This window comes from Argiope bruennichi, chromosome 7 (genome assembly GCF_947563725.1).
Source record: "Argiope bruennichi chromosome 7, qqArgBrue1.1, whole genome shotgun sequence".
Classification (NCBI taxonomy): domain Eukaryota; kingdom Metazoa; phylum Arthropoda; class Arachnida; order Araneae; family Araneidae; genus Argiope; species Argiope bruennichi.
This window is the reverse complement of record NC_079157.1, coordinates 103,500,539-103,516,221: the sequence shown is the minus strand read 5'-3', so window position 1 is coordinate 103,516,221 and position 15,683 is coordinate 103,500,539. Positions and strand designations below refer to the sequence as shown.

General features: G+C 27.8%; 1 protein-coding gene across 1 annotated transcript in view; it reads left to right on the top strand.

Annotated features, from left to right (window-relative positions):
- Nucleotides 1-5,389: 5,389 nt before the first annotated feature.
- The window catches only part of LOC129975507 (uncharacterized), a 57,434-nt gene continuing 47,140 nt past the window's right edge, over nucleotides 5,390-15,683 (top strand). The window contains exons 1-4 of the mRNA XM_056088569.1: nucleotides 5,390-6,034; nucleotides 6,170-6,416; nucleotides 8,602-8,652; nucleotides 12,214-12,349. Coding sequence (XP_055944544.1) covers nucleotides 5,390-6,034; nucleotides 6,170-6,416; nucleotides 8,602-8,652; nucleotides 12,214-12,349 — 1,079 coding nt within the window. The remainder of the gene's footprint in view (nucleotides 6,035-6,169; nucleotides 6,417-8,601; nucleotides 8,653-12,213; nucleotides 12,350-15,683) is intronic.

Here is a 15,683-nt window from a genome sequence, read left to right as displayed (position 1 = left end):
TGTATTAATTTTAAGGTAGTCTTCGATCATGCCCACTCCTCACAACAGTCTTAATATGGTGAAGACCTTTGCCAAAGAAACTCCCAATCTCGCGCCGATGGGGGTGGAGCAGGTGGTGGCCGACAGTGGGCATTAGCCCCCTAGCCTCTCTATTAACAACGTCTCTACTAAACCAAGAATAAAAACGAGTGTGTGTCGGCGCTGTGCATTTCAGATTGTTAGACCTTGAGTCATCGAAGATAGCAAGATGAAAATATACTCTTTAGAGCGATTTTTCGAAGTTTTAATTTAATAAAAATTAACTAAATTTTGACCGTTCTTTGTTAGTAATGTTAGAAGAAAGCACAACACAAGATATTTTTGTACTAAAAATTCTCTCTGCATTATTTTTATAATAAACCAGCTTAATTACTGAAATTTTTTATTCTAATTTTAAATATTAAAAATATTTTTAAAAGTATTGTAGTAAATTACTTTTCATTAGCGCAATAAAAATTATTAAACTATCCCGCGATGAAAATTAAAAATTTTCTGTAGTTTCTAAACAATACTTATCATTTGTAATTTACAATATTACTGTTAGTTTCTAAAATGTTAAGCGGTTAAAATGATAAGTTATAAATAAAAAAATATTTAATGTATCAAAAAATCTCAGCTAAAATTTATAATTTATTTATAGAAAAACGTGTGATATTTCGTGCACAATGAAAAGTCTAAGAAAATGCGACGCTATGGCTGCAGATATAGTTCAGAAAATTATGAAGTACGTTTTTGAATATGAACCGATATGTAAGTATTAATACATTTTTATAAATGAGAAAAAATTGTACTGGCGATATTTAAGATAAATTATTACAAAGTTAATAAAAAAGCATCAATATTTGCTGTTTGAAATGTATAAATTCTTCTTTTTTAAAGCTTGAGAAATATTTTTGGTGCATACTATATTTCTTTCATTTCATTCAATGAGCCTATAATTGTAGACGAAATTTTTGTAATTATCATTATTTTCTGTGATTACGAACATTTAATATAAATTATTGTATTATAACAACACTTTAAAAAACTATTACAGTATTTAATGAATAAAATTTTAGAATTTTTAATTTTTATTTCAGAAATTTGTTTCAAAATTCCAATAAAATTTTTCTAGTTTTAACATTAATTTATCTGGGAACGAAATTAATTGCGATGCGAAAAGGAGAATAAAATTTCCTTTAAATAACGAATAATATCCCACTTAAAAAAGATGAATTTGTATAAATTTTTGATTCTAAAATTCGTCGTATATAAAAAGATTTTTTTTCTATTTCTCTCAGAAATCTTTATTGCGGTATAATGAACTCTCTAAGTTCAATCTAAAATTTTAAATGTGAATGTATTTTTGTTTCACTGCTAAAATGTAACATTTAAAAGCAATTTATTTATCTTTAATTTCAGAATTTAATTTTAATTTAAAATACTTCTTAGAGCAAAAATCAAAAATAATTATATTTCAGCAATTTTATTCGCTTTTTTAATAAAATAATGCTATTCAGCTTTTTATAACTCAAGCCAGTTTTTGTCGCAAAAGAGTGGAACTTTTTTTATTTAAAATATTTAGTGTTCAAGAAATTCGTAATTCATCTGAATATTTATTGATTCAAATTACATAAAGTATAATTATTCCCTTCACTTCGAAACATTTTTATTAGATGTATATGTCTATTATTAAATATTTAGAAATGAACATTTCTATAACTTTGTTATTTATTATCGAATCTATACAAATTTGGTGCCGATGTAAATGACTCGAGGGGACAGGTTTATTGATATAGACAAACTGATTAACAGAGATAATTAGCATGTTTAATTAACTACTAACTCGAAATTTTTCCAATACAGCTATCAATTGTTTTACTGAATTGATTTGTTGTAATGAAATTAACTTTTCAATAGAATTATATATAATTCTTATGATAATTTCGAGAGTTATAAGGTTATGAAAAATGTCACGTCCAATGTTAAATGAATCTTAGGAACTTTCGGTGATATCTTGGTAACTATTATATATTTTAAAATAAAGGAAAAAAATTTCACTCATCTAAAGTAAATTATTATATTTCATAATATAATTAAATAAATGCACAAATAACATAAATTTAATGTTTTTTTGGAACTTTTAAAGATGAATGTGAGAAAAAAGTGAAATATAATATACTAATATTTTTACATGGAGCAGAGCTGACATGCTAAAGTACAGCAATCCAAAGAAAGTGCTCATACACCATATAGTTTTCGAAATATTAAAAAAAATTGTAAAATTCCCACAGTCGATTGCAGGCCCACTTTTTGCCTAGCAAACAAAATTAAGTATATCTTAAGAACTATTACGGATTTCGAAATTAACTTTGATAAACATACGTAAAACGATTTGCTGAATCGAATTATTAAAAAAATTTCGATTTCCGTGATTGTAAAATTTTTATAATAGTAGTTAATTAACTGTATTAACTAACTCGGTTAATCATTATTTTATCTCAACATAACTGTCCCAAAATGGATGATCTTCCATCGGCACCAATTTTATGAAAATGTGACACTAAATAACTAAATTACAGAGGTGTTCTATTTTTTTTGACAATTGTGCTTATCTGCTCAAGTAATGATGGTTTAAATTTTCCTACAGCTTATTGGTCTAATTATATTTGCATTGAAGTCTAAATAGGTTGAAATAAAAAATTAATTGTTAATTGAAATTAAAAATATTCATTTTAACAATACGAAATAATATTGTTGCTGGTCTTTGAGGAATAGTTAATTATTATTACCAGATATCTTTCTTTTTATCCTCAACAGTTTTAGAGTTTCTTACTGATACTTATTATATTACTTTAGCAGCTCAAAGAAATTCTTGGGATTTATAAATAGTATTGCATGATTTAATTATAATTGGTATTTTAATGTTAAATTAGGTTAAAAAAAACCTTGATGTATTAATTAAGGAGATGAAGGTTTATAAAGTTTTTTGACTGTTAGTATAAAATGATGAAAATAATGTTCATATTTTTAATTGATTGCTTCCATTTAATTTTATGCAGGTATGGAAGAAAGAAATGTATTAAGTGCTGTAAATAAAAAAACTCAGAATTTAGATGAAAAAGTTGGAAATAAAACAATTAGGATTGACGAGAAGAAAAAAATAACTTCAGATATTCTTGTCACAACCATTAGTTCTGAATTTCTTTCCGAAGCTGTTGAAAATTACTCTCAAATTAATGATAGAAAAAACATAACGGATGATTTATACGAAGATCGAAGGCTACAGGAATTTAGAAGAACAGATAATAATAGACACTTTGTTGAATCATATGACAATAAAAATATTCCTGTAATTGAAAGTTCTATTGAAAGGCAAGGAATAACAAGAAGCATAACAAACAATTCACATCACAATGCAAGAAATAATATTGAATTGTTTACTGGAATAGAATTTGGTGGAAAAAAAAGTAGTAAAATTCTGTCATATCATCGGTATGATTCGGAGGAAAGCGAGGAAGCTAATGCTACGGATTCAGAAAAAATATATTTTTCTGAAAACTTGAGTAGAGAAAAAGATAGAAAGAAGTATAATGGACTAAAAAGTACCGTTAAGTATTTATCATATGATGAAACTGCAGATTTAAAAATGGGAGAAATTTTATGGAGAACTAGTTTTAATGATGAAGAAAAGGATACTGAGTATTCCAGTGGGATTTTAGAATCCGGCATTTTAAATCTGGATGTAAAAGATGGAATAAGTAGTACTATGGGAACAAATGATACTATTTTATATGAATATGATGCTTCTATTGGGAAAAATTACTCTAAAGATTTGAAGCAAATCCCAAATGTGTATAGCAAAGAAGCTGAGCATGGTCTAAAACTTAGAATTGATAACGTTACTGATATAAATAACAAAAAATATTTCAATATTAAAAATGTTACAATAGTTCCTGAAGTCCGATATTATGATACGGAAAATGATACTGAAAGTGTAGAATTGAAAGAAGAAACTAAAAAAATTGGTGTAACTAGTACTATTACAATTTTTCATCGACAAAATAAACACGTAAGCTTTGTTGTACAAGATAGCAAAGGAAGTTCTAATGAAACAAAGAAGGAGATAGAAAGTGGACGAAAAGTTAGTAGTAATGATTTCAATTACAGAGATGATGTCATTATTTTTACTGAAGCAGTGAATAAAGAAGATGCAGAAAAATTAGAAGCCGAAGAAATATTGATTCAAAATGATTATAGAAATACTATTACTGATAGTTGGAATACTACTCCTGAGATACAAGGCTACAAAAATGGTTTTATAAATTCAAGTAGGATAAGTTTTATCGAAAGCGTAAATACACCACATCCTGATGCTGCCTTTTTCAAAATGGATGATATTGCAGATATGAATCGGACAAGTGATTTAAGGGAAATAATGGATTCAAAAGAAGCTCTAGGTCTTGAGAAAGTGAATGATAGTAAAAAGCAAACTGATCAATTATATACTGCTAAAAATGTCAGTAAAATGAATGATAATAAAAGAATTTCTTCCTATAAAGTTAAAGAAAAAGAAGGAGAGGATAATGTTGGTGGTTTACTTAAAAGCATTGAAAGAAAAAGAGGAATGGCTGAAATATTCACTGAATATCCTTTGGAAATAGATGATTATGGGAGATCAAGAATCGCTTACAAACAAGTAGATTTAAGCGAAAATAGTAAGTCTACAGATTTGAAAATATTTGACAGTCATGAAGATATTATAAGAATCCAAGACACGAAAAGACTTGTTAATGGTGACGATGTATTGAATTTTGATGAGGAAGGAGATATAAAAAAATTAAGAGAACTTGTGAGTGCTGCTAACTCTAGTGGAAATAAGGATACAAATGAAAAGGATGAAACATTCGTTAAAAATAATAGTAGAATATCTGATATTGATGGCTATAGATATAGAGCAGTTTTTGATCCGATAGATAATAATAAAAATAATGATACTGGAAATGCTGATTTGAAGAAAATTGATTTTGCTTCATTAGACGTAAAAAGAGGATCTTCTGAACATGATACTGTAGAAGTTGGTGATTATGATATACTTATTAATATTACAGATAAGAATAGCTTCGATGAAAATGCAGGAGTCACCGAAATTTCAGAAGAATTTGTGGCTTCTCCCAAAAGTTACGAGAGTGCAGATGCAACTTCATTTCCGGAAGGAAAAAATGACGGAGGGTTCACTGAAAATTTTGGTGCAAGCATAGATACAATGCACTCTGATGTAAATTTTACAATTTTTGATCAGGAAACTACCACAGTTATCACCCATATTAAAAAAAGTGGAAATGTTGAGTTCGAAATTAGCTATGATTACATGAACACTAATGAAGGTGATGATCTTGAGAATTCGAAGGAATTATCACAAATCGGAAGAAAACGAAGAGTTGCTGTGGATAATCAACATTTAGAAAAAAAAGATAAGATTGATAAGCATATGAAACTAAGAAAAAAGAATAAACCAAGAAAGTTGTATGAGAAAACATATCGAAATAAAAAATTGGATTTTGCTGACGGAGCAATAGATGAGAGAATAAAAGTTGCTGATCATAGTGATAAAAATATTTCTAGCAAAGGTATAGGACTTGAAACAACTAACACTGAAGCAGATATAATTAGTTTTTCTGATTCTAAAATCAATCTAACCGATGAAGAAAAGGATGTTGGATTAACTAGTAGCTGGTTTTATAATAATGATGCAAAATACAATTATAACAAAGCTGCGAAAAATGTCTCGAAATTTAAAACGAAATTCGGTAATATTAAATTCGACAAAAATGCAGAAAGAAATGTGAAAATTAATAATTCGGAAAGTAAAAAGCGAAGCTTCATTGCAAAAAGACAGATTTCAAATGACAATAATAAGGATACTGCTTACACCTTACGTTCTGGGACCTTTAGAAAAATAAGTCATAAAAATTCTGGTGAAACTGCGAATGAACCTTTTGATTTAGGAGATTTAGTAAATATACGTGAAGAAAAAAATGAAACAAACATTTTTTCGAACATTTCAGCTAAAAAGAAGACAAGCAATGCAAACAATCTTGATAACAATAACAAAAGTGACTTTAAATTAAATTTTAAAAAATTTGCAAAGAAAAATTTTCAATCAAGTGAAAGTGATCGAATAGAAAAAGAAGAGATAAGTTTTGAGGAAACTGAAGGTCCGTTGAAAATGAATTTAAAAGAAGTAGTATCAAACTCTGGTAATATTTATAATGTTATGAAAAGTAGCAAGGACGAGGAAAATGTTTGGCCGAGCGATGGAGAATCTGCTGCAGAAATTGGAATTATTGAACAACTTCCCTCACTTTATGGAAAAATTGCGTTTGAGGATGATTTTGGTAAGTCTGAAGTTCAAATAAGTCAAGCTTAATGTTTAAATTTTAATTTACCCACTTTTTAAAGGAAAGAATGATATACTGTATATTTTTAGAATTCTTTGTGAAGATCTTTTGGAAAAATATTTAAAAGAATTTTTTAAAAACTCTATAAATCAATGTTGAAAATATATGAAAAATTATTAATTTATTAAATTAAAATAATTATTTCAACTGGGTTATCAAAAAATGAACTGGGTTATTAAAATATCTTCGTTAAATTCTTTCCAAGTAAAAATTGTAGTAAGTAAATATTTTATTTATCAAATCTCAAATTAAGATTGCTTTGTTTCGAATGGAATTGAAAACAAAAAAATTGATTGCTTAGTGGAAATGTGAATCAACAAAAAATAAATTTTTAATCATTCTTTAAATGACGTTTTTTATTTTAGGTGGCTTTAAATTTGAATCCTTTCGAAACTTGATTAAGCAGTTTAAATTTTGTCCGCAGTTATAGAAAATTGACTTATTTTTCATATTATCTTATATAATAAAAAATTTTTTAATGGCAGAAGAATTTTGCTTCTTTATTCTCTGAATAGTCAATAATATTTTTCAATTATTTAAGAGATAAATAAAAAAATATATATTGTACTAGCCGCCTTTGGCGACCAGCTGGTTCGCCAATCTTAATGCACGTTAAAATTTCAATAATTAAATATTTTATGGAACTCCCATTTTAATTGCTTCTTCATTAAAATATTTTAAAACTTCAAATTTTAATAGTCATATAATTCACTCATATTATTATAAAAGCCTTCAGCCATAACGTAATATGTATCTCTCTAATTTTCTGTTAGCTCCCGTAGAATTTATGCTTTAAATTAAAGAGGAAATGATTAAATTGCAATAAATATAATAATATTTTTTTTACTGAAACAAAGCATTTTTTTTAAATATGAGTACTGAAAACAGAGTCGCTGAGTATTTAAACCTTATGGCACTAAAGAATATTTTTCTTAATTTATATAATATCTCAAGAAGTTTCCAACAAAATTTTCTCAGATTCATCATAAACAGATCGTTTAATTAACAATGTTTAGTTTCAAATGCATCAAACACTAAAAAAATAAACAGAATCGTTTGAAATAATCTGTCGGAAACATAATCTGCCATAAACCATCAAAACCAAATCCGCATCCGTTGAAAATATTTGTGAACAATAAGAAAACAATGCGCATGCGTGAATTTTCAACGCCAATTATGCTAAAGCAAATGCGCGAATTTTCTACTCCAGTTTGGGTAACGCTATGCAGATTAGAAATTTTTAATTTCCTTTATTTTGTTTTATTTTAATTCGAAAGTATTTCAGAATGAATCTGACAGATCGATTCATTAACAATGTTTAATTTTAAATGCATCAAACATTAAGAAAATAAATAGAATCGTTTCAAATAATCAGCCGAAAAATCTTAAGCCTAGCTTCATGACTGTTGGGAAAAAAAAACTGAAGCCGTACTCATTTGGCGATGGAAAAAATGAAAAGATTTTTTTGGCGGGAAAGTTAGTTTTTAATTAATAATTAAAATTCTTATTAAAAATTAAAAAAAAGGGCTATCCTATCTTTTAAGTTAGATCAAACTGCACACGGTGTGCAAATTTGATTAAAATCGGTTAAGTAGTTTAGGAGTCCATCGCGGACAAACAACGTGACACGTAATTTATATATATTAAGATTTGTAAAACCAATATGATCTATTTATACAGTCGTAATATTAAGAACATTTAACGAAATGTTAGAAAAAGTATCCTTCTTACTATGTATGTTCCAAATCAGCAGCGTCATCTTGAAGAAAATTAGGAATTAAATTATGAATTAAAATAATAACCTAATTATTGAATGTTTAAAGACAGTCAAAGATATTATGAAATGTATACAAAACAGCACTTAAAGTTCTTTCGCAATATCATGGATGGTTTCATTCAGAAAGTGTTCAGTTATAGTAATTCGTAATATCCTGAATGAAGTCCAATGAAATCATAACTATCAAAATACGTATAGACTCTGTTTGGCAGCAAAAAGTAAATTATAGCAATAGAACGCCTTTTTTTCACAATTTTTTTTCGTAAATAACTCTTTATTCTAATATTCATGAATGAGTATCCATTTTATGAAGATAATAATATACAGCTGAATTTTTATATTTAGTATTTCGAGATGCTGATGGAGACCCTTCTTCAGAAGTTTCATTTTCAACTGGTGAGTAAATCATGAATCAGTGTTTATCTAAAATTTCTGTGGCATTTGTTATTATGATTCCTTTCCTGAAAAATCTATGTGAGATTTTTATAAATTAATGAAATCTGCGATATGATTTCAAATACCAGCTAGCCATCTTAGAAGACAGCAGATTTGCAGAAGATAATAAGAAATTTTAACTTTTATTGAACCAAATTTTTGCATTTAATGTTAGATATTTAACTTTCTGCATTATAAAGCAATTAAATTATCTTTATTATTTTATGCATTTTTGATTATATATATTAAAACATTATATATATATATATATATATATATATATATATATATATATATATATATATATATTAGCATTTTAGTATATAGCAATTAGAAAATTAGAAACAATTAAAGCAATATGCTTAAAAATAAAAAATAAAACCAAAAAAAATGTTTAGAAGATGAGAAAAAAAAGGAAGAAATTGGAAGATAACAAATTATTGATTTTTTCGCCATTATGTATGACAACAATATTCCTTTCTATTTAAGTAATTTAAAATAAACTACAGAGATTCGAGCTGTTCTGGAAATCTAGGTATTCACAATTTTGAGGTAGATTTCTATAGGAAGCTTACCTATTTCAATGGATCTCATGATGAGATTTTGGGAAATTTGGCGACCAGCCGGTTCACCAATCTTAATCCCGCTAAAATTTTCAATTAAATATTTTATGTAACTTGTATTTTAATAGCTTCTCCATCAAAATAATTTTAAGCTTCAAATTTTGATATTCATATAATTCACTCATACTATTATAAAGGTCTTAAGCCATAATGTGCTATGCATTTCTCTAATTTTCTGCCAGCTCCCGTAAAATTTCAATTTTAAATTAAATTTAAATGATAAAACTGCAATTAATATTAAAACACTTTTTACTGAGCATTTCCCAATAATTTTTTAAAAATATGAGCATTGAAAACAGAGTCGTTTGGCATTGAAATCTTATGTGCACTACGGAATAATTTTCATAATTTGTGTAATATCTCAAGAATTATTTAAAAAAATTCTTCATAAAATTCAATTTTTAGCTTTATTTTCAAAAGGATTTAAATGATGTGAGTAACAAGATTTTCTTTTGTTTTGGTCTATACATATACTTTAAAAAATTGTGGTGTAAATTTTATACAGTCCTTTAGTCCTAGGAATCATATTTTGCGAAATATTCCTGACACTTCAACTTTTAAATAAGTAAGTTACTATCTTCCACTATCTGATCGATTTATGAAGTTTTGAATAGACTAATCCAGAAACAATCAACATTTTCATAATCTTAGGTAAATCAATCTTGGAAACCTTGGGGGATGGTTAGGGTATCGTCTTTGAGACAGTCGATGAAGTGGTCTAAAATGCCCGTTTTTATTGAATAACTAGCCGCCTTTGGCGACCAGCCGGTTCGCCAATCTTAATGTTCGTTAAAAATTTAATAATTAAATATTTTATGCAATTCCTACTTTAATAGCTTCTTCATCAAAATATATTAAAACTTCAAATTTTGATTGTCATATAATTCATTCATAATATTATAAAGGCATTCAGTCATAACGTAATATGTATCTCTCTAATTTTCTGTTAGCACCCGTAGAATTTATGCTTTAAATTAAAGTGGAAAGAATTATTCTTCAATTAATATAATAATATTTTTTACTGAAACAAAGCATTTTTTTTATAATCTGATTACTGAAAATAGAGTCACACAGCGTTTAAACTTTATGGGCACTAAAGAATATCTTTTTTAATTTATGTAATATCTCAAGAGTTTGTCAACAAAATTTTCTTAGATTCATTATGAGCAGATCGATTCATTAACAATGTTTAAATTTAAATGCATCAAACACTAAGAAAAGAAAACGAATCGTTTAAAATAAACGGTTGAAAACAGGTTTTAAAAAAACTACTTAAAAAACGATGTACTTAAAACTATAAGCATATACAAAAAATATATAACTAACATAAGTACAATTTACTTACAAAAGCATGCAACTAACCCAAAAATAATTTAAATCATCCATTGATAACGGTTGTCATGGCAACAATCAGAACAGAATGCGCATGCGTGAATTTTCCTTGAAGTTACGTAACGCAAATACGGGATTTTTTAAACGCCAGTTGGGGACACGCTATGCGAATTAGAAATTTTTAATTTCCTTTATTCTGTTTTATTTTAATTCAAAAGTACTTCAGAATGAATCTGAAAGATCGATTCATTAACAATGTTTAATTTTAAATGTATCAAACATTAAGAAAATAAACAGAATCGATTGAAATAATCCGCCTAAAAATGTTAGCCCTAGCCTCATTACTGTTGGGAGAAAAAAAAACTGAAGCCTTTCTCATTTGGCGGTGGGAAAAATGGAAGATATTTCTGGCGGAAAAGTTGACGGTGGGGAAAATGGAAGATTTTTTTGGCGGGAAAGTTAGTTTTTAATTAATAATTAAAATTATAATTAAAAATTCGAAAAAAGGAACCCCAGGTGCACATTCCCAACCTCCAAGGTATATATGTACCAAATTTGGTAGCTGTAGGTCAAACGGTCTGGCCTATAGAGCGCCAACACACACACACACACACACACACACACACACACACACACACACACACACACACACACACACACACACACACACACACACACACACACACACACACAACACACACACATTGAGCTTTATTATAAGTATAGATGACATTCAAATTTTCCAAAAATCTGTCAGTTTCAGTGACTGATTATAATAAATACAAAGAAGAAATAAAATGTTTTCTTCTAAAGAAATTTCCAGTTATAAAATTTATATCCCAGTAGAAAAAAATTTATGTGCCAGCTAAAAATCATTTACGATTTAATTTCTAGACTCAATTAAATAATGAATGTAGCTCTTGAATAAATTGATTTTTCTATTTTTAGATGTAAGTAAAGTAGGGAATTTAAACACATCCAGATTGTAAGAGCCCCCCCCCCCTCCCCAAAACAATATTTCTCTAATAATTTTTGCAAGATTTTGTTGTTAATTTGTTGATGGTGAGAATTAAAAATGTTTTGAAAGCTGTTGATTAGAAATGAATTACATTTAGAATTTATGAGATTAATAAACACTTACGTACTCCAAATATGCTCTTAAATGAGATACTCGGAAAAGAATTTACGTAATTTAAATGTAAAATTTCTCCGCCAATCGAAAATAAAGATATTCATATGGGGCCAAATTGTTTGATTCTTGTGAAGCAAGCTTAATCTTAGAATTAAATATTTATAGCATTTACTTACTAACTATTTACTAGATGTTATGGTACTTTACATTGAGGTCATTGAAATTACGATGACCGGAAAAGTATTGGATGTGGAAGTTTTTCAATAACTTATTAAAAAATTTTTATTTATGACATTTTAAAAAATTTTATTCAAATAAATATAATTTTTAATTATTTTATTTTATTAAGTTAATTTAATAAATGCTGAAAATTAAGTCTTTAATTTGTATACATATCAATTGATGAACTCTACATTTATTTTTGCAATATTTTAGTCGAAGCTGAGACCAGCGTCATAAGGTGCACTAAAGTGATGTCCCCTATTCTCAGGAAATGCTGTAGACCACTGCTGGAAGCTTTATATGCTCTTATTAATGATGAACAAAGGCCATTAGATGAGCCGAACTTAAAGTATGAGGACTCCACTTTCTAAGTTAAGTAAAATATTCACATTAATGCAATTGATTTGTCTGTATGTTAATAGTGAAGTTACTAATTTAAATAATTTTACAAAAATGCACAAAAGATTTACTTCATTTCGAATTAGTTTCTTTAAACGTTAGATTTTTTTTGTAAATGAATTGCATTACTTTTGGTAATAAATTTAATTTGGACGGTAAATTATTTATTTCATGCAATATTTAGTATAAAGTGCCTTGCAAGATTTCAAATAAGCATTGCCACTAAAGGTATTTTTCAAAGTCTAATACAGACAAGAAAAAAAGTGATTTTAACTTTTAATTAGTGAGAAATTTCGGCATTAAATGTTAGACGTTTAAAGTGTCTGAGTTTGAAATACGAGACCGCATGAGTTTAATATTTGATTCCATTGAAGATCTTCTATATTTATGAGTCTGGTGCATGTTAAGCCTATCAAAGGTCAATATTTCTTCCTCTGATACGGTGTGGAAATCTTGAAAAGGGGTGCAGGCTGAATGATCATCCAATTCATCCGCCGTATAGCTTCATTCAAAGTCTATAAAAATAGCTTATTTTTATAGGTCTTTGTATAAGACCCTTTGAAACTGTTTTATTTTTTTTTAATACATGGGCTCGTTTATCTTTTTGAAGCTTTAAAAAAACATTTTTTCTATGCTAAATCTGTAGAATTACATGAATGTGTCTCTGCGCGGTTTCTGATTTTTCTCTTCTGGCGGAATATTATTGAATTCAGACAATTTTGTAAAAAGCTTTCTCATTTTGAGAGGATATTAATGGTTTGAAGATAATATATAACTTTCAATGACTTGACTTTAAATTCCTTACTTTAATTTCCTTTTGCGTATCTAGACTAGAAAAATAAAATCGCTTTTTTTTGTATTCCTGGGTTTTTTTGTAAGTACGTTTTACTTTTCTTTACGTGGTTATTTTAATGAAGCATTTGTTTATTGTATTTCATTATTACTATTAATGAATTATTTAAGTATTTTTATTGTAAATAATTTTTGTAAAAATTTTAAAACGTTTTTTACTATTTACGGACAAAATTAGTATTTAATTCGCTGTGGAGTTTTAAATATGAATATACTGAATGACGGAAGGCTCGCGAAGATAAAATTAAAGCAATAAATATTATTAAATAATTAAAATTATCAGTAACATCAACGGGTTTAAATTATCTTTTTTTGGAAAATATAGGTCTAGAGAAATTTTTACCTGGGACATAAAGAATAGAAAGTTAGAATATGATGTTTCTTAACAGAAAACAAAATCCGTTAGAAAAAGAAATTGCTGCAAAAATAACGCAATTTTCCAACAAATTGAATAAACTTGTAGCTTTTCTTCCCTAACAAAATCTAAAACTAAAAAAGGAAACAAACAACTTCGTTTTCATCTTTCTACTGATAAAAAAGATGAATGTTCACTTGTTTGTGTGTGTTGGCGCTCTACAGCCAGATCATATAAATTACATCTACCATATTTGGCGTATATGCACTTTGAAGGGGGGGGGGAAACCCGCCTGTTTTGAGCAATTTAAAAAAAAAAAACATTAATTTGAGCCTTGATGATTTTCCGCAATACATCTATCAATCTATATCTTCTGAATATAATACAGCTCAAAAATTAATATCACACCGTTTCAAAATGTCAAAATGTAAAAATAATCGTGTTATATGTTTCTGAAATTTGGCAATATATTGCACTATTGCTCAGAAATTTAAATTATTTACATTTTTTTATTAAATATTTAATCGTGTGATTACACACACACACACACACACACACACACACACACACACACACACACACACACACACACACACACACACACACACACACACACACACACTTATAACGCTTTCCCCATGTTCTGTTGTGAACAAGATAACTGCAGTAATTTCGTTTGGATTTTAACTGGCTTGGAATATGTTGTTAGAAATGTAGAGACCAGGGATGAGCTTTTAACTGGGTCATCTAGCTCAAAGGGTGTGGAAATTTTGGGGTTTGGGTGGGATGGGGGTAAATTTTCATTGCGGTATAGATTAAAAAATATGCCAAATTAGCGCCTTATTAAGACGAACAACTTCTGCATTAAAGTTTTTCGATAAATGCAAGATCTTAAAAGTTGGGGGGCTAAAACGCTAGGGATTTCGAGCACGAATTTTGCGTGAAAATAGATTCATGAAATATTAGATAAAAATGAATCTATCATTGCTTTTCAGCTTGCCTATAGGAATTTTGGTGTTCAGTTATGCTATGATGTTATGAGTCTGATTTCCATTAAAGAGGTTCATATACACAATGTGCATAAGTAAAACAATTAAAACAACACAAATTTTATATCAGTCATCTTGGCGGAATCATGGACATGAAGTTACATTTAAATGATTTATCAGAAATTAAATATAATCAATAATCAGTTTTTTTCAGTTGGACACCAGAGGCGACTGGTAGTTAATAAAATTTGAAAATTTTTATGTCCTATATTTGTTTACTTCCTCTCTTAATTTTTTCATTCAAGGAATTAATATGTTAATAAAGTGGAAATGTAATGTTTTTTTTAAATATTACTAATTGTAGTGTGATAAGGTTATTTTTGATATGCATTGAAAATGCTTTAGTCAGATTTTTCCGATAGAAGCTAACAGGAAAATATTTTAAAGAACTTCGCTTCAAAGTTGATGAAAAGTGATAATATATTACTAGTGATGTTCTAGATTAGATTAATGTAAAATTCGATTGTTCCTTTCCATCTTAGTGAATTTCTTCGTAACACATAGTTTTACCATTAAAACTCCAATATGAAATGTTCATTCTTATTTCTTCTCTAAAACTGCTTTACTGCAAAGTACTTGTTTTTGAGAAACAAAATGATTATTCCCTTCATTTACCTGATCATTATGCTCAACATGAAATGAGTACTCTTATTGCTTTAAAATGACCCGTTAAATTAATTAAACACTGTTGTTAAACATTTGAATAATAAGAGTTTACGCGAGTAATAGAAAATGTAAATATATACATAAAAGTGTAAGTTAAATTATCGCTGTTTCTGCCGAGAATATTAAAGTGAAGTGAACCATATAAATAAATTTATTTATGAGATTCCAAGAGAGAAATAAGAAAACTGATTGTAAAGATATCTGAGTGATTTGCTCTTCGTTTGAAGATACGGTTGTATCACTTTATCCATTAATATACATCATTTCGTGTTTAGACTATGCAAATTCATTCACAGTATTGCAATTAAAATGCAAATTCATGCACAGTATTGTAGAAAGTTGCAATTAAAAAAATGTATGTC